Source organism: Malaclemys terrapin, chromosome 1 (genome assembly GCF_027887155.1).
Source record: "Malaclemys terrapin pileata isolate rMalTer1 chromosome 1, rMalTer1.hap1, whole genome shotgun sequence".
Lineage (NCBI taxonomy): Eukaryota > Metazoa > Chordata > Testudines > Emydidae > Malaclemys > Malaclemys terrapin.
In genome coordinates, this window is record NC_071505.1 from 103,288,926 (window position 1) to 103,311,146 (window position 22,221).

Sequence of the window (22,221 nt, forward strand, 5' to 3'; positions counted from 1 at the left end):
TACTATGTAAACGTATTTACTTCCGACACTTCATTTATCACATTTTTTCGCCCCCTTTTAATTCTCTAGGGAAGTCCAAGTGTGAATTTATGCAATTCCAAAGTCACCTTGGAGCTCCAATCCACACCCTACCAGAAGAAGTACATCCTTCATCACTCACATCCACCCATACCGTGATTACATTACAATGCTCCCTTTGTTAGTACAGAATGTACCGGCTTCTTCCCAGGCAGCCCGACAAATTAGTGAAGAAAGGATGAAAGAAAAAGGTTGTGGACTAAATTCATCCAAAGGCCTTACACTAGGGATGAATTTGGAGTCTGACCTGCATATTTAGTAGTAGAGGCAGAAACATGAACCAGCCTGAAGATTTTAAGTTCACTGGGGCAGGGACCATCTTCCCTGTATATCTGTACAACATCTAACACATTCTGGGTGCTACTTTAGTAGCAATCATGCTTTAACAACATCCTCCCTTCCTCAGGAAAATCAGTTTTTGAGAACAACCGGCGCATGAGCTTAGACAGACAAGGCACTAGTATAAAAAGGTATCCTCATTATAAAACAGTACATCCCACCCCAGAAAAATCTTGTGTAGGTGCATGCACATGACACTAGATACAAAGAGCTATTCTGCCGTGCCTACCAACTCAGAGTTTGTGCTCCATTACACTTTCCAAGAGAGCCAAAATGGGGGACTCACTTACTAATTGCTGTGGCTAATACAATTCCAGCACTACACTCCATATTATTGCAGGAACACGTTCGCCTGTCTGGTCACCAGTACAGCTGCTTCTTCACATACCAGTGGCTGAAAATGCAGTCACCTGCTTCCGTGTGTTGTGCTTGTCGTCATGAGGTAGGAGAGACGAAGAGTAGACCAGACCAGGTCCAAGCAGATGTATTGGAATGATCTGATGTAAGAGTAAAGATCAGAAACAGCAGTAACCCCTGAGACCATTACATCCCCAAACCTCCATCCACTTGCAAAACCTCTCTTCCCCACAGTAGCAAATCTAGGGTAAGACCTTCCATAACCATTACTCTGTTACAAGCTGCATATAAGCATCTAGCTTTGAGAAGACACATTGCTCCCCTCAGACCTGCACTTTAGATCAGTAATATCAGGAATAGCTAGTTTTGGAAAGCCTGTCCCACCTGCTAGATTGAAAAAGCCAGTGAACCTGTGCCACTGGGGACAAATAAGGGGAACAGGATTTCTTCCAGATGCATCTGGAGTCCAAGAATCCAGAGCATTACAACCCATCCTGAATTTCAGAGACCTCAACCAATAGGTTACAAAAGAGGAGTTTTAAAGACTGTCTGAATAATCCTGTTCTTGTAAGAAGGCAGAGGACTTTTATGCTCTGGATCTGAGGGCCACTTGTATGCTTCTAAGGATGAATCCATATGGGGTGACCAGATAGCAAGTGTGAAAAATAGGGACAGGGTGTGGGGTAATAGGTGCCTCTACAAGACAACGCCCCAAATATTGGGACTGTCCCTATGAAATCAAGACATCTGGTCACCCTAAATCCACATGGGATAAGAATCTAGGTGTCATTCCCATGTCTGGATAGATGGCTGATCAAGGAAAGCGCACAGAGGAATTCAAGTGTCTGAATGCAGAATTTGCCATACCAGATCAGCTACTTGTCTGTCTAATGAAGCTCATTACAATTCAGACTACCCAAAATAAAACAGCTTTTTCCTAAGATAGACAGACTATGTAGGAGCCCTGCTAGACTGATCTCAGACAGAAGCCCTCCTTCTCTATTGAATAGTTTGAAGTATTTTGGAAGACCAAACCGAGTCCCTTAGCATCAGGGGTCTTTGATGAAAATGTTGGATCTCACAGTTGCAATGGTTTTCATAGGCACCCCTGGCACGTCTTCTTTTGGCATCCTCAAAGGGCATTTGCCAAATCGCAGAGACTGTGGAATCAATAGACTGTGGAATGGACTCTTGGGAGAAGCATTGGCTTCATGGGAGTCCAAGAGAACATTCAGAATCAGTTTCCCAATTCTTACTCAATATTGTAGTAACCATATAGATTAATCTATCCTAAGCTTAGGTGACAGAGAAAGGTCGCACATCCAGCATACTTGGTCACACCAGGAATCCAACCACCACAGAAGTATCTAGGAATTGTAAATCTTGCTTGTATTTCAGGTTTTCAGAGAACAGTAGGCAATTTAAAAAGGATCAGATGTTTTAATTGGGGGTGGGGGAGGGAGATGTAAGGGGAAATGGATGCATGGGGAGAAGGAGAGTATTGAAAGTGCACTTTCTCCTTTAGAGCAAAGGTTCTCCCCAAAAACTCAGGAGAAAAAATACATTACAAACGATCTTTATAGGTCCCCTATGGTTAAGGCAAAATCGGGTTCCTACCACTACTGGAGATGGCAATGGCAGATGATATCCAGCTAAGAGATGTGCAGGGTCTGATCACACAGACCCAGGGCATTCCAGTGCATGAGCTTTACTGGCAGGATCAAGACTGACTAGCTTAGTATCTATGGCATGACATTCCACTATTCAAGATGCTTGAAAGGGGTCTACCAGACAAGTGTAATTTAAAATGGGAAAGTATTGTAGGGAGCGGTGCAAAGGGGTAGCCAGTGCACATCCTTTTAATTTGTTCCCCACGAACTCGATTACTCCCTAGATCGGTCACATTCTGGGTAACGCCCAGACACCTGGAGAGCATTTTAGGTATTTTGCTATTCTATGATTTTAAACTCTAAAAATCAACCAATATTTCTGCCTCTCTCCTTGCTCAAATGATAGGTTCCAGAGATCATGGTCATGATCATAGTGGTGGGTGGGCTTTTTTGGTGGGGAGGGGGAATAGAGGGATTGAGGTTGTTTAGCATTATCTTGTTCAAATAGCCATTAAAATGAAAGAAAGTTTTCTTCAAGTACCTAGAGGCTAGGATATTCTGATTCTAGTCATTCACAGAAACATGGAAGCAGGGCAAGAAATGAGATAATCACTACTTCCCAAAAAAATTACTGCTAAATAGTTTTCTTGTATGTAGTGAGGGGCCAGGCACATGACCATGATCTCTGGGTGGCTCAAGAAAGCCAATGTCTCACCCAAATCTGAGTGTACAGAGTGCTACGAAACGAGAACACAATTAAAAAGCTCCCCACTGTGTCCATCTAAAGACAGGCGCCAGGGCGAGTTCAGGTTTGTGCTCAGATAAATGAACAAAGAGGGTGCCTAGCAAGGATAGCAAGCATGTCGTGTTTAATACTGAATGAGCAGCACATGACTTCTATATTCGGGGGGGGGGGGGGGGGAAATCAGGTGTGTGTGGCTTCTCAGAGACCATTAATCACACTGTTCTCAGTGCCTCTGGTAGTCTCACAAAGCTTCTTATGAAATTGATCAGGAAGTGTGCCAAACTGACAAACAGCAACATGTCGCCTCTTTCTGGTTGGGATGGGGATTTGTTGTAAGTGTTCGCAAGAGTTAGGAAGTGAACACCGAGGAGAAACAGGCATACACAGCAGGCAAGGGCTGTGTAGGCCCAGCTCTTCAGAACTAATTACTAGGAAAACAACTGCAACAACACTATTACACCTGTAACTGGGAACTATATATAAAAGGAGGAAGAGTTCTGTTTGGTGAACTTTATGATTTTAGAACGGTGGGGTGGAGTGGAATAAAGCACACAAAAGAATTCCACATGAGTTCACCAAAAATAATGATTTATTCAGATGACATTGATTTGACATTATCAGAATCAAAACATTTCTCATCACCACTGCTTGAGGAAATACACCAGCCAAAAGGGTCTAGTGTAAAAATAAATATATTAAGACTTGGGTGGAATGCACAGCCAATCAAGTATTAGCAATAAATATGCCGTGCTCCAAAATACCCTTTGAACAGTTGCACATACTCTGTAGCTTAGCGTGCAGATGGAGTTTGCAACCAATTTGACATGAAGTGATTTGCTCCCGAGGCTGCAATCTTCATTTCCGTCAGAACTTACTTGGCACCTCGACAGTCAACAAAAGCCTGGAATCCAGAACCTCCATTCTCAGACACATGAACAGACTGGGCAAACAGTGCCACCAACAATTTCCAACATGAATTTCAAGGAGTTCACTTCCATTTGGAAATGGACTAAGGACTGGTTTGGGATCTGAATACTAAGCTAAGTGCCCCAATGAGTTGAGGGCACAAGGGTAGGTCCCCGAACAGCATCTCCTCAGGATCATCCCAAATTAAAATGGCAAAAATTGGAATAAGGGTGGGAAGAGGAAACAATAACATAGGTCCCTTATATGATTAACTGTGCCTTCTCCCCAACCACTGGACTGTCTGAAGGTTAACTAAAAGCAGAGAGGAAGAGATCTAAAAGCAGAAAACATCTCAGACAAAGAAGGAGGACTTTCAGAAACCAAAGAAGAAATAGAGCAACCATGTTTTCCCAGTAAGTGAAGCTGTGAAAACAGTTGGCACTGCAGGATCAGCAAACAATCTCTGAGCAACAATTCAATACAATAAGGCACTAACCATTTCCGACATTAAACACATGATTAAACATTTACATTCAGACATTTAAAAAAAAAATCACTGTATACTAAGTTTAAAAAAAAGGCAGTTTTTCTATTTTAAAAAGTTCCTTTTTTTTCAAATTCTCAGTTACCTAAGAATTTTTCCATCCAGGCAGCAACAATTAATTGGATTGAATATTTGATCAGAAATCTTGTTGGTTAAAAAGTTTCTATGTGAATACAAGAAAAGTCACCTGTGGCAACAGACAGAAAAAAAATATAAAAAGCAGCTGAGAGGTTGTAAAATGATTCAAATAACTTCATTAACAAACATGTGACAGATGTTAGTCACTTGCTTAATGCACTATGGGAAGGTGCTCAGATGCAACGGTGTTAAGCATAGAATATAATTACATACTTTTGTAGCTGGCTTACATCTATTTTTCTTAGGAGTTATCAGACTGACAGCCCTGGAGCCTGAAGGTTTCTGTCTGTCAATCACGTCAATAAAGCCTGGGCAATGCAGTGTCAGTTTCGTCACACTACCCCACTACCGTGCCTCAATCCTAACCCAGAAGCATCACATATAAAGGCAGAGGAATAGTTCAGACTCACTTCATTCAATCCTGGGTCTGCTGTGCTGAGGAAGGATAAATGGCCAACTGTCCACAGAGAACAGGACCGATGACACCAGCTTCTTTCAAGGAGTGTCACCCGAATAGCCATCAAATGCAGAGAGCAACGACTTCAGGTCACAACTGATCTGGTAAAAGAATCTGTATCCCAGTCCCAATCCTCAAAGCCATCTAAGTGGCCGCTGTTAGATCTATAAAGTTTATTGCAATCCTTGAAAATTAGTGTTAAGATGATTATCCCCCCCATGCTACAGTATTTGGCTACTTAAATATTCAGAAATCGCAAGGTTTCGCAACAACAATAATAAATAGATCAAGCATAGAGTTAGCTTCTGATGGAGAAATTATCTGTATATGGGAGGGTTATTAACCAAGGATAGTGGAGATTAATCTGTGTATAGATTTAGCAAAGGTATTTTCAGGACACCTGGACAGCACAAATGCATCCGATTCCAAAGAAACTTTTTGCCCATTCTTCTAAACCAAAGCAAGAACGAACTTCAGAATATTCATGAAGTGGGCTGTACGGTTTCCCCAGCATAACGAGGTCTCACCATTTACTGTAAGATTGATTCCCCATCTTCAGTTTTCAATATCTGACACTTGTCAGGACATCCAGAAATAATCAGTAAAGGTTATGGGAATGGAACCACAAACCAGGAGGAAAGAGCGCACTTGCTGACTTGGAAGGCTCTGGTGGGACTAGAGCCAAACTGATTAATTCCTCTATCTTGGAACAGCAGCTCCATGTTGCAGATGGCCTCAATCCATTTGGGTATTTGATATCCCAACAGCAAGTTCTCAAAGGCTGTTCTGCAAAACCTTGTGGCACATTCTGAATTAGTCCAAACTTGCCGGGCGGGAGGGGGAGAAAAGAAAACAAACAAACCTCCCAGAATTTTGATTTGTCTCCCAGTTGTTGATTTTCCTTGGACAGTCCCGCTGAAGGGAAGTGGCAGTCACCCAGTCCGCATACGCAAGCGTCTCTCATGCAGGAGCAATCTAATTTCCCTCACTAGTAAGGGTGAGATGAACAGGATTGTTGAACTTGTCTGTGGAAAGAAACAACATGAAGGACAATTAGCACATGTACATGCCGCTGCATCTTCCCTCCAACACATTTTAGAGGCATTTGTAAGCACAGAAAGCTGGAAGTGAAACAGGAAAGTCAAAGTTTGCCTATCAGAAGGACAAAAGTGGGCTTTAGACTTTCAGGAAAGTTACTGAATAAGCTAAGGCTCTTCCCTCTACTCAATGGCTTTGCACTGCTCTCTCTGGAGCCTATCAAATAGCTTGTTCAGTTGTTCAAAAAGGAATCACAGAGCAAAGCAAGGCATCACCCCAGCCCTAGCCCTGAAGGAGATGCAGGTGGATTATGCAACACTCCCAGCCACTACCAACCTGAACAGCTCAGGGTGTGAATTCTGATCTCCTAGACCAGGCCTGCACAACATGTGGCCCGGGGGCCACATGCAGCCCGCGTGGGCTCACTGTGCGGCCCATGTGGGCTGAGTAGGCAAGTGAAGGGGGGGGGGCTGAGGAGGCGAGCAGACAGGCAGTGAGTAGGCGAGTCGGAGGTGTGGGGGGCTGAGGAGGTGGGCGGGCGGGCAGGTGAGCCAGCGGCAAGGGAGGGGGGCTGAATAGGCGAGAGGGAGGGTGGGGGACTGAGAAGGCAAGCGGGCGGGCAGTGGTGAGGGGTGAGTAGGCGAGCCGTGGGAGGGGTCTGAGGAGGTGAGCGGCGAGTCGGTGGCTGACCTGTTCTACTGATCTGGTCTGGCTCCCATCCCCTCTCCAAAGGTTGCAGCTGTCTGAAGATGCCTGCCTTCCATGCCTTCCTCATTCACACCTCATTCATTCAACAGGGCAACTGATTACAAAGTGGGGGGAAGATCTTATTCTACTTCTAGCAAAAAGAACATTTTTTTTACCTTAATTATACTACCTTAGGGGCCTGCTATAACATATTACCAAGGTACAATACCTCTGTTTCGGTGGGGCAGCACTGGGGAAGGAGGGTTTGTTTCTGCGGGGCATGTGGCGCTGGGGGGAGGGGTTGTTTTGGGGGGGCTGGGTGGCGTTGGGGGGGGGTTCAGCGGGGCCAGGGGATTTCGGCCCTCAGCTGTTTTCTTTGGAGTAATATGGCCCTCGCCGCTTTACGAGTTGTGCAGGCCTGTCCTAGACAGAAGCACTGTGCTTCCACCATACTGGGCCAGCCCTATAGAACATTTTCATTTTGGTCCCTCCATGTCTGATCATCCCTCCCACCAACCCAAAAGAAAGGACTGCACAAATTACCAGCTCAACTGCGTGCAGATGTGGTCGCCCAGTCTCAAAAAAGATATATTGGAATTGGAAAAGGTTCAGAAAAGGGCAACAAAAATGATTAGGGGTATGGGATGGTTTCCGTACGAGGAGAGTTTAATAAGACTGGGACTTTTCAGCTTGGAAAAGAGGCGACTAAGGGGGGATATGATAGAGGTCTATAAAATCATGAGTGATGTGGAGAAAGTAAATAAGGAAGTGTTATTTCCTCCTTCCAATAATAGAAGAACAAGGGGCCACCAAAGGAAATTAATAGGTAGCAGGTTTAAAACGAACACTAGAAAGTATTTTTTCACGCAACGCACTGTCAACCTCTGGAACTCCTTGCCAGAGGGTGTTGTGAAGGCCAATACTATAACAATGTTCAAAAGGGAGCTAGATAGATTCATGGAAGATAGCCATTGATGGACCTATTAGCCAGGATGTACAGGAATGGTGTCCCTAGCCTTTCTTTGCCAGAAGCTGGGATTGGGTGACAGGGCATGGATCACTTGATGATAACCTGTCTGTTCATTCCCTTTGGGGCACCTGCCATTGGCCACTGTCAGAGGACAGGATAGTGGGCTTGATGGACCTTTGGTCTGACCTAGTATGGCCGTTCTTATGTTACATCAGCTCCTTAGAAACACTGGAAGCCATGTGACAATGCACTTGCACACAGTGGAGTTGGAGGGGGCAGAACCTTAACTTGGAAATTAGAGTGAAATTCAACCAAAATGAATATTGCACACCAAATACAAGAATTTTTAAAGGGGCAATGTCAAGTGCTTCACTTTCTATCACTTAGAAAACCTGCTTTAAAAAAAAATCTATTCTTGTTCATTTGGCAATAATAATTCAACATCCGTTTTTTGATTGGTGGAAGGAACTGATATTACCATGGCTGATTTAGATCACTTCCTGGTGTGTCCCAGCCATACACCAGCTCTGGGAACAGCATTATAATTAATGGCTGTGGCAGAAACAGTTTAAGGTGCGAAAGTCATTAAAGCTCTCACAAAAAAGTCCTATTATTTATTTGTTTATTATTCTAGGGTTCAGAAATTCTTTTCAGCTGCAGGCTCAACACGGGAGAAAAAGCTAAAGAAGAAAAGACCTCTTACCATAAGAATGAAGAAATAGAAAACCCACATCCATCCCAGATTGTCCTGGATCAAAGAAACTAGATACTGTAAAGAAACAAAATACAATATTTAGATCAACATGTGTGCAACTGTGAGGGGTGTTTTTCTGGTGTCACCCTTTCATTTGCATCTCCCTGAGTTTGTGAACCTTTATCGAAGAGGGGAAGAAAAAAGAAAAAAAAAAAGCAAATCACAAATTCTCTCTTTCAGTATCTAGCGGCTCCTTGCCTGGCATAATGGGAGACTTGCTGCCTTAATCCTTCTATATAAATCCATACAAGATAGGTGAAATAGAGATACCAGCCTGAAGCTTTACAGGTAACGATGTTCAGTGAGGAGAAAAACTAATTACAGCTTCAAGGGGTGACAATTTGACTAGACTGAACAGAGGATTTTACTGCACAGAACATACACTTACGTAAGTGAATGTAAATACCCTCAGAAAAGCTGATCACTCTAGGAAGATGTACAACTTAAAAAGGACATGCATTTTCAGCAGCTATACAAACATTAGCTAGTTAACCCTTTCCAACACTCTGTTATGCAGATAAGATGCTCAGGCTTCTGCACTGATTTACATCCTGAGCTCAACAGGGCGTTGCAAGCTTCAAGTAAAGGCAGAAATGATCCCTTATATACAGTATTTGAATACAACTCTGTTTAAAGCTCCTCTGAACCTCTCTATTACTGAGCACATTGGCACAAAAACAGGATCTTCATTTTGGAAGTGCTCCTGGTGCTTCTGCTGCTTATTCACCCACCTGGAGTGACACTGCAGCCATTCCCACTGATATGACTGCAAGTCCAGATAGGGAAGCAGTGACAGGCAGAACTTTTCAGAAAGAGAGACCCACTTTCCATGATACTCTCCTTAAGAAGTGGTACATGTGTGGAAAGGGGAAGATAGAGGAAGCATGACACTGGGAAATTTGTTTCCAAATAAGATTTGAAAGGTGTTAGCAGCCTGTTAAAAGTGGAAAACTAAGACAGCATCTCAGAGAAAGAATGAACATTTCATTTACTGGGGAGAACCACCTCAGTCAGTAGTTAACAAGTTCTTCTCTGCCTGCAATCAGCACTACTGATATTCACAGGAATATTCCCACAAGTGCCAATTATGAACCCAAATTCCTTTGGGAAATGGGGGTGTGGACTCCACTCCAACATACATCTTGGTATTTCATGATGTTACACTCGCTCTAGTAGTATGGGGCCAGTTACATCACAGGCCCTGTCCAACCCAAAAATCAGCACTATGTTCTTTCATGTGCATGAATTTTGTTTCTGCATAACAAGTATGTTCCTATTGCCAATGCCCTCAGCGTCTGTTCAGTAACAATCTGTGGTCAATTCCTACAACGGCACACAGCATGGAAGATGAAAGCAAGTGATACCAGTCTTACAGGTTGTGAAGTCTGCCCTAGGTTAGACTCGAATTAGTCTAACATAACAAATTCTTATGTTCTATGTAAAGAGGACATTCATCTTAAAAACAATATTTCATAAATACATTTCTTCACCAGGGCTGCTAACACCACCTTATTTAAAAACTGAAAATAATTTAAAAATCCAATTTTCTTTTCACTATTTATGGAGTGCAAATGTTTTCCATATCTCAACAGCTCAGGTTATGGAAGTGTCTAAACCCCCTTTCATTCTCAAAGTTTGTTGCCACAATATTTGCATTACAAACTCTGCAGAGAAGGCTTGTTTGTTAAAAAACACTGTTTCCACTGGAAATAAAAAAAAAAGATGAATGGAAACGTTTCAGCTGGGGTTGGAAGCTTTTCCCCCAGCCCTGATGTCACTCCCACGTAGAATTTTAAAGGAACATTCCCTAATTCCCCAGTTCCTCTCTCGTAATCTCACCTGGCCCACTGCAGCTCCAATGCTCCCAGTTCCGTCCACAATTCCTGTGACTGTTGCCAGAGCCTCACTGTTCCCTTTGACCAATTCTTGACGTCCCAGGTCAGCAGAAATCGCAGAGCTGATCATGTTAGATGGGCCTCCAATGAAAAATCCTGAAAGCACCAAAAGACCATCTTCCAATGATAGCACTGCAAAGAAGCTGCCAATGGCGCAACCCGATAGTTTCACAGGGCAGGGATTTTCTGCCACCCAAATGTCAAGGGCTGGGGATGTTCTGGAAGTCTCAGTTATGGGAACAGGTTGCAGTAAGGGGAAGAATGCTTCGCTCCCAGAGGGTTTAGTTATCCCTCACAGCGGTTGTGATGTGCTTCTCTGTGCGTCTAAGGGAGGAAGTTGGGGGAAATTCCCAGAAGCCCCTAAAAGATGCGTGTTTGAAACCAAGAACCCTCACTCACGCTGGTTAATATAGAGTCCTCATCATGGGGTGCTGCCAGGCAAGCTCCCTGGTATGCACCTTTAGTGGCAGAGGAAGCTTACAGCTTCTCGTAGTATAAAGAACGCAAGCGACGCTTGCCATCTGAGCTATTCTAGTTTGCAGCATAATTCCTTATTCTACACCTCTGTGAAAGCTTCTTAAAACAGTGTTCTTTTAAAATTAAAAAAAAAAGTTGGGCCTTCATGGTCACTCCTGTTGCAGCCATGGCATTTGGCTGAGAAGGCAGCACACCTGAATATATTAACAAGGTTTTACAGCAGCGTTATTGTTTCTTTTCGGTCTACACAGCTATTGGGGTGAAAGTGGCGTTTATATGACATACCTGTAATGGCCATGATGAACGCATTGATAGGTTTGCTGTTTGGAGAACCTGCCAGGGGGCAGACAGAAAAGAGGAGTGTTGTTAAAATAAGAAATAATTATATCTAGCTCTTATACAGAACTTTTCATGTGTAGATCTCAAAGCACTTTACAAAGGAGATCAGCTTCATCATCCCCCATTTTACAGATGGGAAGACGGAGGCAAAGAATGATCAAGTAACCTGCCAAAGGTCACCCAATTAAAGGATTCCCTTGGTGCGGCCAGAGAACATACATGGAGATGTTAGATCTTCAACCTTATGATGGCTCCCAAGTCCACTGTTTTACTGAGCCTAGATGTGCCCTTTAATTAGTTGTCCTAACAGACTGTTTCCAAATCCCATTGGTTGCCAGATGCTAGAGTGCTTCTGTAAATGGTGTGAAGTTTAAGAGCTTCCGACTTCCCATCCTTTCCTAGATCATCTCTCACTCTTTGCCCCCCCCTCCACCCCATTGGCTTTTCCTCTTTCAAGATGTTTGCACCTTTGCATTACTGCTTTACGGGTTGTAACTCTGACATGTTGGCAATGCTAGAAATGCAGCCAAAGGAGCACATCTAATACCAGCTTCCTCACTGGCACAAAGAAACCCAAGCACTCAGCCCACATCTTTCCCCATCGTTAACCAGAATCTGAAGAAAGACTTCTTCACAGGTGCCATGATCTCTTGGCACAATACAACCGTGCAGAGTGTGACTGGCCCAGAAATATACTCTGAAGGGCAATATCCTGAACCAGAAACAGGTTCAAGGCATAGAAACTGGCAAGTGTCCATCCATCTGGCCCAAAAGGTCCCCCCCCCTTGCCCACAATAATGCAAAATATACTCACGACTGTATCCAAAGAGAGACCCTATAGCCAGAAGCAAGCTGATCACTAGCACTGGAGCTCGCTTCTGTAGCATATCGGAAATCAAGCCTTGGATTGTCCCACCTGCAAAAATAAAATGAAAGCTCATTGTGCCCTTCCAATTAACATATGTAACACACACACTGCTGCACTTACTGAATTCTGTTCTTTTATCTTTACCTCTGGCATCTCTATTGTGGACAAAACTCTCACTGCCACCTGAGACACAGTCAAGGCAATATCAAATCAGGGTACTCAGGACACAGTAGCGAGGATCGATTACTATGTCTTGCTCTCTCTGCGTTTAGCCAGTCAGTGCTTCTGCTGTTTGTTCCTTTCCCCACACACCCTTCCTGTAATCTCAGTTTAGGTCTGCGCAATGTAACACAGCGTGGCTGTCTCCTAGAGTTTCCTACTGTTCCTATTAATGGCTCTGCTCCGCTGGTGGGAGAACTAGCACATAACCGATTCTAGGCACCCCAGTGACACTTTTAACACTTTGTTGTCTAACCCTGCTCAAAGCAGATCTAACATCACAAGGGTTACAATGCTGGCAGCTTTGTCTACATTAGCATGCCCATCATTGCAATCACCAGTGCAGCTGCACTGCTGATAATGCATTAGGGAATAGTCCTAGTATAAACAAGGCCATAGAGGCAGCAAAGCAGACCCAGAACAGATCAGAACAGGAGTGTCTTGCAGGAAATCAGAGTGGACTACTTACCCAGCCAAGAAACAGTGAACATGAGAGAGCAGAGCTCAAGCCATAAAGAGAGGCTTTCTTTGTTCTGGCTAGGAGGCACAGGTACAGATTTTACCACTGGCATAAACAAGCACAACTACACTTGGCTCCATTGAAGACAATGGAATTGTGCCTGCTTACCCCAGATGAACTGAGTCCTTTGTTTGCAGCAACGTGGGGATGGTTGCTAGGGTAGAGTGTACCCCTAATCTAGGCCTACCCTCTCGCTCAGGGATTCCAGTGGGAAGTAGGACAGGAAACCTGGGGGACATCTGACTGAGTGGGATACTCTCGCGTTCATAGCAAGTGACGAAAAACTCTTATTGCTGAAGTGTACTAATAGGGTAGTACCCCTTTAAACAGTCTGTGAGCTCTCTAGAGGTACTCACTACTCCTATGTTTTACAATGCAGCCAGAGCAGCAGTGTACGTAACCAGGCCTTGCATGCTGGGCACATTCAGTAAACTGGGCCCATGTGGTTCCTTCATGTTAAAGAGCAAGAGACCTAAGAGCTGGGCAACCAAAAAAAGAAGTTGTTTGCTTGCTGTACCTACCTATGATTCCTCCCACATCGTACCAAATTGAAAGCTGGTCAGCTTCAGCCTCCTTCCATCCAAAGTTGTTGCTGAGGTAGAACGGCAGCCAGAAGAAGAAGGAGTAATTTACTAGTTTCAAGCAGGCATAGGCCAGGGAATACTAAGACAAAAATAGCCAAAAAAACAGCAAGCAGTTAGCATTAGAAAAACACAAGCAGCAACTCCTCCTCCTTCCAATAAGCCCCCAGCTGAAGCTCCCATGGTAAGTGCTTCTGCCTTTCACATGAGAATGCAATGTCAGGAAAGCCCAATGCTGAACATCAAAGGGACAGAGTGGGGGGGAGGAGAAAAATCAACCAGGATGTCTATTTTTAGTGTTCTTTTCATTGGACACAATGGGTTGAAACACCAATTCTTCCAGCAGCTTCACTTGAAGCACAAGCTTCTAAAGAGGAAAACAATCAGTTCATCTCCTAGATCGGAGGAAGTTAACCATGTGACACTAAGCAAGCCAGGGGCCCTTAATTTTTTGTGCACTATGTTGAGAAAGACTATGGCAAGCACATTTTATCTGCATCACTATGTGCCATTCAGAATACTGCTACATACTCAAAGCACCCTACAAAGAACTCCTCGTAATACCCAAATGTTTGTATCCCAGAGCTCCAGACACAAGCTTTAGGCATGCTTGAGAGCACCACGTCTCTCTACAGCTGAGACGGTTTGTGGTGCTCTTGCGATGGTTCTGGGGAGTAAACCTGCCTTAGCTTGTAGGAGGGCTCTCTCAGTGCAAATACCTCCCCTCGGGCAGCCCAGAGAACCAGTTCAGCTGCTGTCAGGGTAGGCGTAAGGTATGCTTATTTTGTCAGGTCTTTGGCTGACCATCACTGTCACAGTAGAAGGGAGCCATGTTTGCAGAGTTCCAGCGCTGAGTGGCAAGTGCCGTAACTTTTTAAGGTACCCAAGAGGATAGATTGTGGGTGTGTAATTATTGACTTGTTTTAATGTGGTAAGAGACATAGATGATACAGTGATTAGTGCCAAAGACATTTTGATATAAAATAAATACCTCCGAACACACAGATTTCTTCAGCAGGCGTTTGATTAGCAAGCGGAATAATGGAGGCTTGCCTCCCTTTAAGCCTCCTGTCTTAGAGGGCCCAACACTACCTCCCTCCTGGGCAGGATTCCCACTGAAGTCAGCAAAAGTTCTTCAGGAAGAGCAGACCTGGGCCTTACTGAGCTCACTGCTTATCATTACACAGCACTTCAGAATGGTCGACTGGATTGCTTGAGAGATTAGCCATTCTCAATCTTCAGAGACCCGAGAGGAAGGCTGTCAGTGTAAAGACAGTTCCATTGCACTTGTTCAGTTGGAGAAGGGGAAAAAAAACTGAGGAAAACCAGAGTAGGAATATAGTTGATTTGCTTTATAAGTGTATCTATCTCTTGGAAGTTATCCTTGTTTGTATTCAGGGATCCACATTCACTTTCCAGTCTCACATCCAAGCTGCTCACAAGGCCCCATTAGTACACTGAATTAATTCTGGAACACCACAGGATAGATGATCGATTTGATCTTCCAGTCCTTTGCCCTGGCCACGCAGGATTGTTCCTCCAATGTATTTGTTAGTGCTCTGACCAACCTAATTTTACAGGGTTCAAGTGAGGGGACTTCCACTACTTCCTTGGGGAGTTATTCCACCATCCAAAACTTTTTTCTAATATTCAGCTTCCATTTCATTCACCATTTTATCCCATTTCTCCCAGAACGTCCCCCCGCCCCATCAAAAAATTAGTCCTCTTCCTGTATGGCCTTTACACAGCTCAAGGTGGTTCTGTTCCCCTTAGTCATCACTTCACCAAGCTGTATACATGGAATTCCTCAGTGACTGAGGTGTCTGTACAGCACCCCATCCAATGGCAGCCCTACTCTCACTGTGGCCGTCCGTTGGATGCTGCTGTAAGCATAGGCAGTGCTGCCAGACCCATTAACGTCATCAAACATGTCTCAGTATAAAACCCTGTCTTCAGTTGTTTATAACTTTACCAAACTTTAACATTGGAGGTGAAGTTTTCCATGCCAGGTGTGCCCCTCAGGTTAGTGGGGTTTTGCCTTTAAGTTTAAGCCAAAATTGTTTAGCCATTTCTGAGAACAAGGTTCTTTTGCCCATTGACATGGGGCAGGGTTCCTTCACCCTAGATTCCTGTCTGCAAACAGTCCTCACACACAGCTAGTGACAAGTCCAACTAAAAGGGCTCTAGTCACACTGTAAATAAACCAGAACAAGTTCCCCACATCTGAGGGTTCATACATTCTCCCTAGGCACAGGGTGAGAGGGAAGAGATCTTGGGCTTCTCTGGCCCTTCCAGCTTATCCCTCCCCTCTTCCTGTCTGGCTTTTAGCTGTCCTCAGCCAGTGTGCTGAGCCACCTGGTTAATTGATTAATCATTCAGTCCTTAACCAATTACACCTCTATCCCGATATAATGCTGTCCTCAGGAGCCAAAAAATCTTACTGCGTTATATCAAACTTGCTTTGATCCGCTGGAGTGCGCAGTCCCCCCCGGATCACTGCTTTACCGCGTTATATCCAATTTCATGTTATATTGGGGTAGAGGTGTATCTCCCTAATTTGTCCCATGTGGGGATGTTTACCAAGTGCCCAGAGTGGTGAGTCAGCTTAAGGCTACTCTCACACTGTCCTCCCCACGTTAAAAACATTTCTGACTATTTCTTTGAAAAGTTCTAGTGCCCCACACTTGGAACAGGAAGTTGATGCTTCACAGAGGGGGGCATTTGTGTCAGGATCAGGGATGGCCCTTTTGCTATTCCTGTGAATATCTGCCATGTTACAAGCCGGGGAGCAGAGGGGGGTTGTATTTGCAGAAGTGAAGAGCACACTCAGCTGCAACTGAAGTCCGTGCTTTGAACATATACTGCTAAGTACTCTGAAATAAAAAAATATCAGACCCTAGGCATCTCAAATTGGGTACCCAAAATTAGTGGGCACTTTGATCTCAATCTCTCTATGCCTCAGTTCCCCATCTGTAAAATGAGGATAATACCACCCCTCACCTCATATGGTTGTTATGACTATAAATTACTATTTGTTAAGCATTCAGATACTGTAGTGATGAGCACCATCGGAAAGCCCAGGAGGGAATTAAAAATTCTGTATTCTGAGCAGGGTTTGAATAGTGTGTAGCAAATAAGACTGGGGGCCATACATTGAACAAGGATAAAACAAAATATTGAATAGCTGCTCATTAATTGAGCGCTATCCGTCATGTGCACTGAATGACACAGGTGTCCTGTGGGGAAAAAGTGCAATCATGTAATTAAAGATTACCATAATGCATACACACAAGGGCAATATTGCCAACCCCAAAAGTTTGACATGTATGACTCAGAGCCCTCAAAATCATGACTTGACAACAAACAACAACAACAAAAATTGTGTGTGGCTTTTGCTCTGTCTTGATTTTTGTACTCCCCTTGCCTGCCGCATGCATGTTTGTTTCCCCAAAGTTATAGGGAAAGGTAATTTCGGCCCTCACTGAAGGACCTCTCGCTGGTTGCCTGATGGTGTGGAGTTCCCAGCTTCTCCCAAAGCCTCAACATTCTAATTAATTTTGTGTCCCCCTCACTTCCATATCTGCCCATTCGCCTGGGCAGCAGTCAATCCTGGCTGCTAAGATAACCTTAATCCTGGCATTTCCTAACTTTTGAGTGCTTGATTTTGCAATCTTAACAATGTTCTTTTAAGACAGTTTGTGTGTGTTCAGTGATGTGTTCTATGTAGATGTCCCTCGACCACGTGATGGCGTCTGACACCACAAGCTGCCGCATCAGCCGAGCATAGCGTTGACCGATTCCATGTTCTCTCAGCACTCACTCGTTACGTCCCATGCGCCCAAGGCTCCAACAATCAGTGTATGCGTCTGAACCTGGTAACCCTTAGCTCTCAAGGTTTCGGCCAGAGGGCCGTATTTCTCTACCTTTCGAGCTTGGGCATCATGGAAGGCCGGGGTCGTGTTCTCGAAGGGCACTGTGACATCTACCATGATTATCTTCTTCCGGTCCTCGTTGGTGATGACGATGTCCGGTCACCATTGGCTGTTGGTTCCGGGGATGGCAGAGTTCATGGCAACCTTCCTCACGGGTGGTGGGATGGTTCTGGTGTTGTCTCACAGCTGCCAAGCTCTCGAATGGGGCTTGCAGCTACACAAGACATGGGGTAGCGTCTCATTAGCGTAGCTACACTTCCTGCATCACTTGTCCTGATTCCCATGGCGGAGGGCTCCATTGACCAGGACATAGTTGAGCCAGGCATGGTGGATGAACCGCCAGTCGGCAAAACGAGTGAAGCTGCCCCTGGCGAGGAAGTGGTTGCTGGCATCCCACTTGCACATCACCTCGAATGCCTTGCCCTGGTCTGGCTTCTGTTTCAGGTTTTCCACGTATTGGCAGCGGATGGCATCCTTCAGAGTCCTCTCCAGCATGGTTCTAGCTCTCGGAGTGATGATTGTGTGATCTGTATTCTTCACTGGACATCAGCAATACCAGGAGGAACGAGCTGGACTGACTATGAGAAGCGCAGTCAGGAAAGTAAAATACTTTCCTCGTGGATTGTATTTTCTAAATGGACAACCAACCTAATTTTCAATTACTGAGGGACAATCACCACTCACTGATATATTTTGTTTTCCACAACCAAATCTCTTTACCACTTTTTATGAGTAACGTACCTGAGTATTCGGATTCTAATATCTAAACTGTACTGTTAAATCTATTTACCTAAATTTGGACTATTGCCGATTATGCACTCTATGCATGTTATGACTTTTAAAAACTAACTTTATATTTGTGGATAATCTAAGCACTACACCCAGATGTACAGACACTCTTTTCCTAACCTGTGTATGATATATATATTTTTTAACATTAGCTTTAATAAAAAATTTAAAACTGTAAATCATCGCAAACAACAATGCTGAGCCCTTACCAGTAGAACACCTGGTAGACGACAAGCTTGGAAAAAGCCAATGGCCTTGGGCTGGTTGCTAGTATCAGGTGCTTGAATAGAGTAATTTTGATCATCCTCATCCTCCTCATTATTGCTGATTAAGGGTTTGTTTGCATCTTCTTCAGCACTGCCCTCCTGTTCTTCTCCAAGCTCAGGGAGACCTAGAACACATGAGAATGTACATGAGTAACAAAGGACAACACCATTCTTTCCCCACACAAAACCCATGCTCACTCCTTTTAAGCATTTCTCCCTTCTGACACCCCACTTGCTCTCCCATACCTCCATCTCCTTAGAAACTCTTCTAGATGGTGTTCTGCAGAGTCGCCAGTAGAAACTACCCCTTGTCTTCTAGCGCTCTTGAAAGTATTCTGTCTGATCCTGGCGTCGGCTTTGTCTGTTCTGAGTGTCTGGCCATTAGTTGGAAGACACAACAAATTAGTGCATTTCCCCCTATTTAGTGGCTAGACTCCCTGTGCGTGGGTCCTGCACACATCACCTCAGGCAGTATTTGAACATGGATGCTCACAGTGTACCAGCAGCAGTTCTGACAGAAGAACTAACAGGAAGACTCTGTATGGTGGATTTGCTAGAAGCGGTCTTACGCTGTCTGACCTGGAGGACATCCTTATGTACATTCCAACACTTCAACAGTTACCTCCTCTGCAACCTCCCCAAAAACTTGGGAGACTCCACCATGTCCCTGACAATGCCCTGAAGATCTCTTTTCTACTCACACTGGAGACTCTGCCTTGCCAACCATCTTCTCAGATAAGGCCTATGCCCCCTTCAGAGCCCATATGCCAAGCCTTAATCAGCAGGCAGAGTTTTGCAAACCCAAAGCATTCTTTCCCCTCATGGGATGGAGAGGATTCTAAAACTACTGCTCAACACAATTTACTCCCATGGAAATCACTTGCATGTTCCTCTATTAACTCTTAGAAAAACACCTAGTTCCATAGGAAGGACACTTGGGAACTGGGTGCATTCTAAGGAATATGCTTTGCACACTAGTCAGACCCCTCTTTGACCCTCTGTCCACATGAATAACGTTGTCTGCACCTAGCGTGTTGCAGGCCAGGAAAACGTTCACTCAGGTAGCCACTACTGGGCTTCCAGGCAAGTTTAGAACTGTGTCGGTGACATGAACTTTTGGCAGCGGGAGTTGGGCTTTTGAAGTGACGTGACAATGTTAACCACATTTTTAATGCCACATGAGGGAGCTGCAAACCTGCTTGCCGACTAGGGTTTAAGATGACATAGACCTCTTTTACTTACCCACTTCTTTCGGGGAAATCAAAAGTCCAAAGAAGACAATGATTCCTCCAGCAAATTGCACCGATGCTGTCACCAGGAAGGCATACTGGAGAGAAGAGAGAATAAAAGAACTACCTTTCACATTGCTCTTTGGCATCTCATTCTAAATTCAACATTCATTTCTATTTTTCCAACCACTTTCAATCACACTCTGTACCCCATCTCTGTGTGAGAGTAAGCCATACCAACATAGACTAACTCCATAAAACCTAGAAACACAGTCACCCCTCCCTCCAGAGTAGACTCTATGCTGTTTACCATGCTGGAGGGGGAGCACTGGAATGGAACACATGATGGCGGGGAAGGAGCTTAGATACCGAACACCAGATATTATTCACTTTCCCTTTAATGCAGGCAGATAATGAACATTTCATCTTACAGTAATGGCCAGAGCTAGCACCTCGCTGCTCTTTGTGGTTACAAAGCAGAGTACGTACAGGCATCTACCATTCAGAAGGGTGAACCCTAACAAATGTTCCTGGAGCTTAGCTTCCTGTTGGCAGAGGGGAATAAATTAAAATAATAAGCTATTGTATTTCTATACTATTTTTCAAGTTTGTGCAATAAGGATCTTCAGGCTCCTGAGCAGAGCGCATGAACATTTCTCCCGTTACACTCTGCTGCATTTAAGATTTCCATGAGAGTGACTATTGGAGATGTGTGTATTTAGTCCATAAATACTGCCTTGTTCTCAGGTCACTAGCTATATAATATTGCTTTACAAGGGGCAGGGGTGGGCAGACAAGGAGAGAACATCCTAAAATCAGGTTGTATTGTCCAAAAGGTGAAGACCGGATTTGCAGTCAGTGGACATGCTCGAGCTGGAGCCCCCTCGGTATTAGAGAGAAAAGGCTGCCAACAGGGGGTTCTCTGTGAAGGGTCCTTGACTTTGGAACTCTTCCCCAACTTGGTCCAAAACAGCTCACGTCTGGCCTTTAAGCCACAATGCAAAACCCTTTTATTTTCTCCCTGGCTTTTGGTGATACGGTGGGTTTAACATCTTTTTGTTGCTTGGCCATTGTGGGGTGGAAAAGTGCTGGAGATCAAGTTGTAACTTTGTCAAGAACACCTAGAGCACGGGAGAGCAGCTCTTTTATCCTATAGAACTCAAAATCAATAAATATGTCTTACTGAAGGAACTATTTTTACTCAAGTGATGACTGGCAGTTGGGGGAGGAGTTTTGTTTTTAAGTACAATACTATTGTTCTCAAGCACCAGATTGCACCTGCTCAAGCCAGGCAGGTACAGGGATGTCAGAACAAAGGCCCAGCTTTCTTAGACTCTGCTAAAAATCTTACAAGATGCTCACTGAGCACAGTCAGATTGACCTTAGCACTGATTATTTTTATATCCCGTCCCCAAAAGAGAAGGAAAGCACGAACTCCACAGTGAGAACTACATTTCAAATTTCAGCCTAACCTCTTTAAAAGTATATATAAAAAATATGTAGTAGGAAGGGAAATTTTTCTGGTCCATAACACAAGAACAGCTGAAGGTATTTTACTCAAACTTTCAAAAAGTGTTTACCTCCAGGAGGAAGTCAAGAATAGACAATTCTAGCCCAAAAGGTGGATGTTTTGGGAAGCTGAGAGTGGCTGAAAACAGGTGGTTATAATGAAAGCTGTTTTTCTACCTTAACTATATCATAATTTGGGTCTATTTCTATAAGAAGCCATATTAATTGCTAATCCTTGTTAAATGCTCCCTGAAGCAGCGGCATGCCCATCCCCACACCCTGATGGATGTCCGTGCCCAGGGCCGGATTAAGGTTATGAGGGCTAAGGCTAAAGGGAGGGAAGGGTCTAAGTATGAATTACATATTGCAAAAAAATTATGAAGTCATCAAACATTTATCTACATATGTATCTACATATTATTTATTTATGTAAAATTAACAAGTTTATTCTACTCTCACTACACTCAATTCTTCAAACAAAATTCCCCCCCCCCCAGCTTTAGCAGTGGCAAAGTCATGAACGATGTCATCAAAATTCAAAGACCTGATGATTTCGTTCTCAATTCTCAAAAGGGACAAAGCACTGAGATGCTCTTGAGTCATGGCGGATCGGAGGACATTTTTGACCCTGGTTAGAAGAGAGAAGGAACATTCTCCACTACAGCTAGTGATCATTAGTGACAAATACAGGCATAATGAAATTTCAACATTTGGGAAACATTCTATCACATTGGATTCAGTGATAACTCAGTATGTACAAATACGATTTGCTTTTGTCACCTTTTCTCTCTATATGTGAGAGTGATGCGAATTAAACAAATTGAAGAAATTATTTAGTAAAATCTATTGGGAGATCGTCTGTGTCAGAAGTACCCAGACATTTGATACCTTCACTGACTTCAGAACTTGAAATGAAAAACTTGGTGAAGTGAAAAATTTGTCAGTACACTAAAGGTTTTGTCAATATTTTCGTA

The 22,221-nt window shown here is 44.0% G+C and overlaps 1 protein-coding gene across 1 annotated transcript in view; it reads right to left on the reverse strand.

The window, feature by feature from the left end:
• Positions 1 to 3,696: 3,696 nt before the first annotated feature.
• The window catches only part of SLC37A3 (solute carrier family 37 member 3), a 43,516-nt gene continuing 24,991 nt past the window's right edge, over positions 3,697 to 22,221 (reverse strand). The window contains exons 8-15 of the mRNA XM_054033750.1: positions 19,752 to 19,836; positions 18,453 to 18,634; positions 13,463 to 13,604; positions 12,149 to 12,250; positions 11,281 to 11,328; positions 10,463 to 10,614; positions 8,573 to 8,638; positions 3,697 to 6,199 (exon numbers count right to left, since the gene is read on the reverse strand). Coding sequence (XP_053889725.1) covers positions 6,107 to 6,199; positions 8,573 to 8,638; positions 10,463 to 10,614; positions 11,281 to 11,328; positions 12,149 to 12,250; positions 13,463 to 13,604; positions 18,453 to 18,634; positions 19,752 to 19,836 — 870 coding nt within the window. The 3' untranslated portion in view covers positions 3,697 to 6,106. The remainder of the gene's footprint in view (positions 6,200 to 8,572; positions 8,639 to 10,462; positions 10,615 to 11,280; positions 11,329 to 12,148; positions 12,251 to 13,462; positions 13,605 to 18,452; positions 18,635 to 19,751; positions 19,837 to 22,221) is intronic.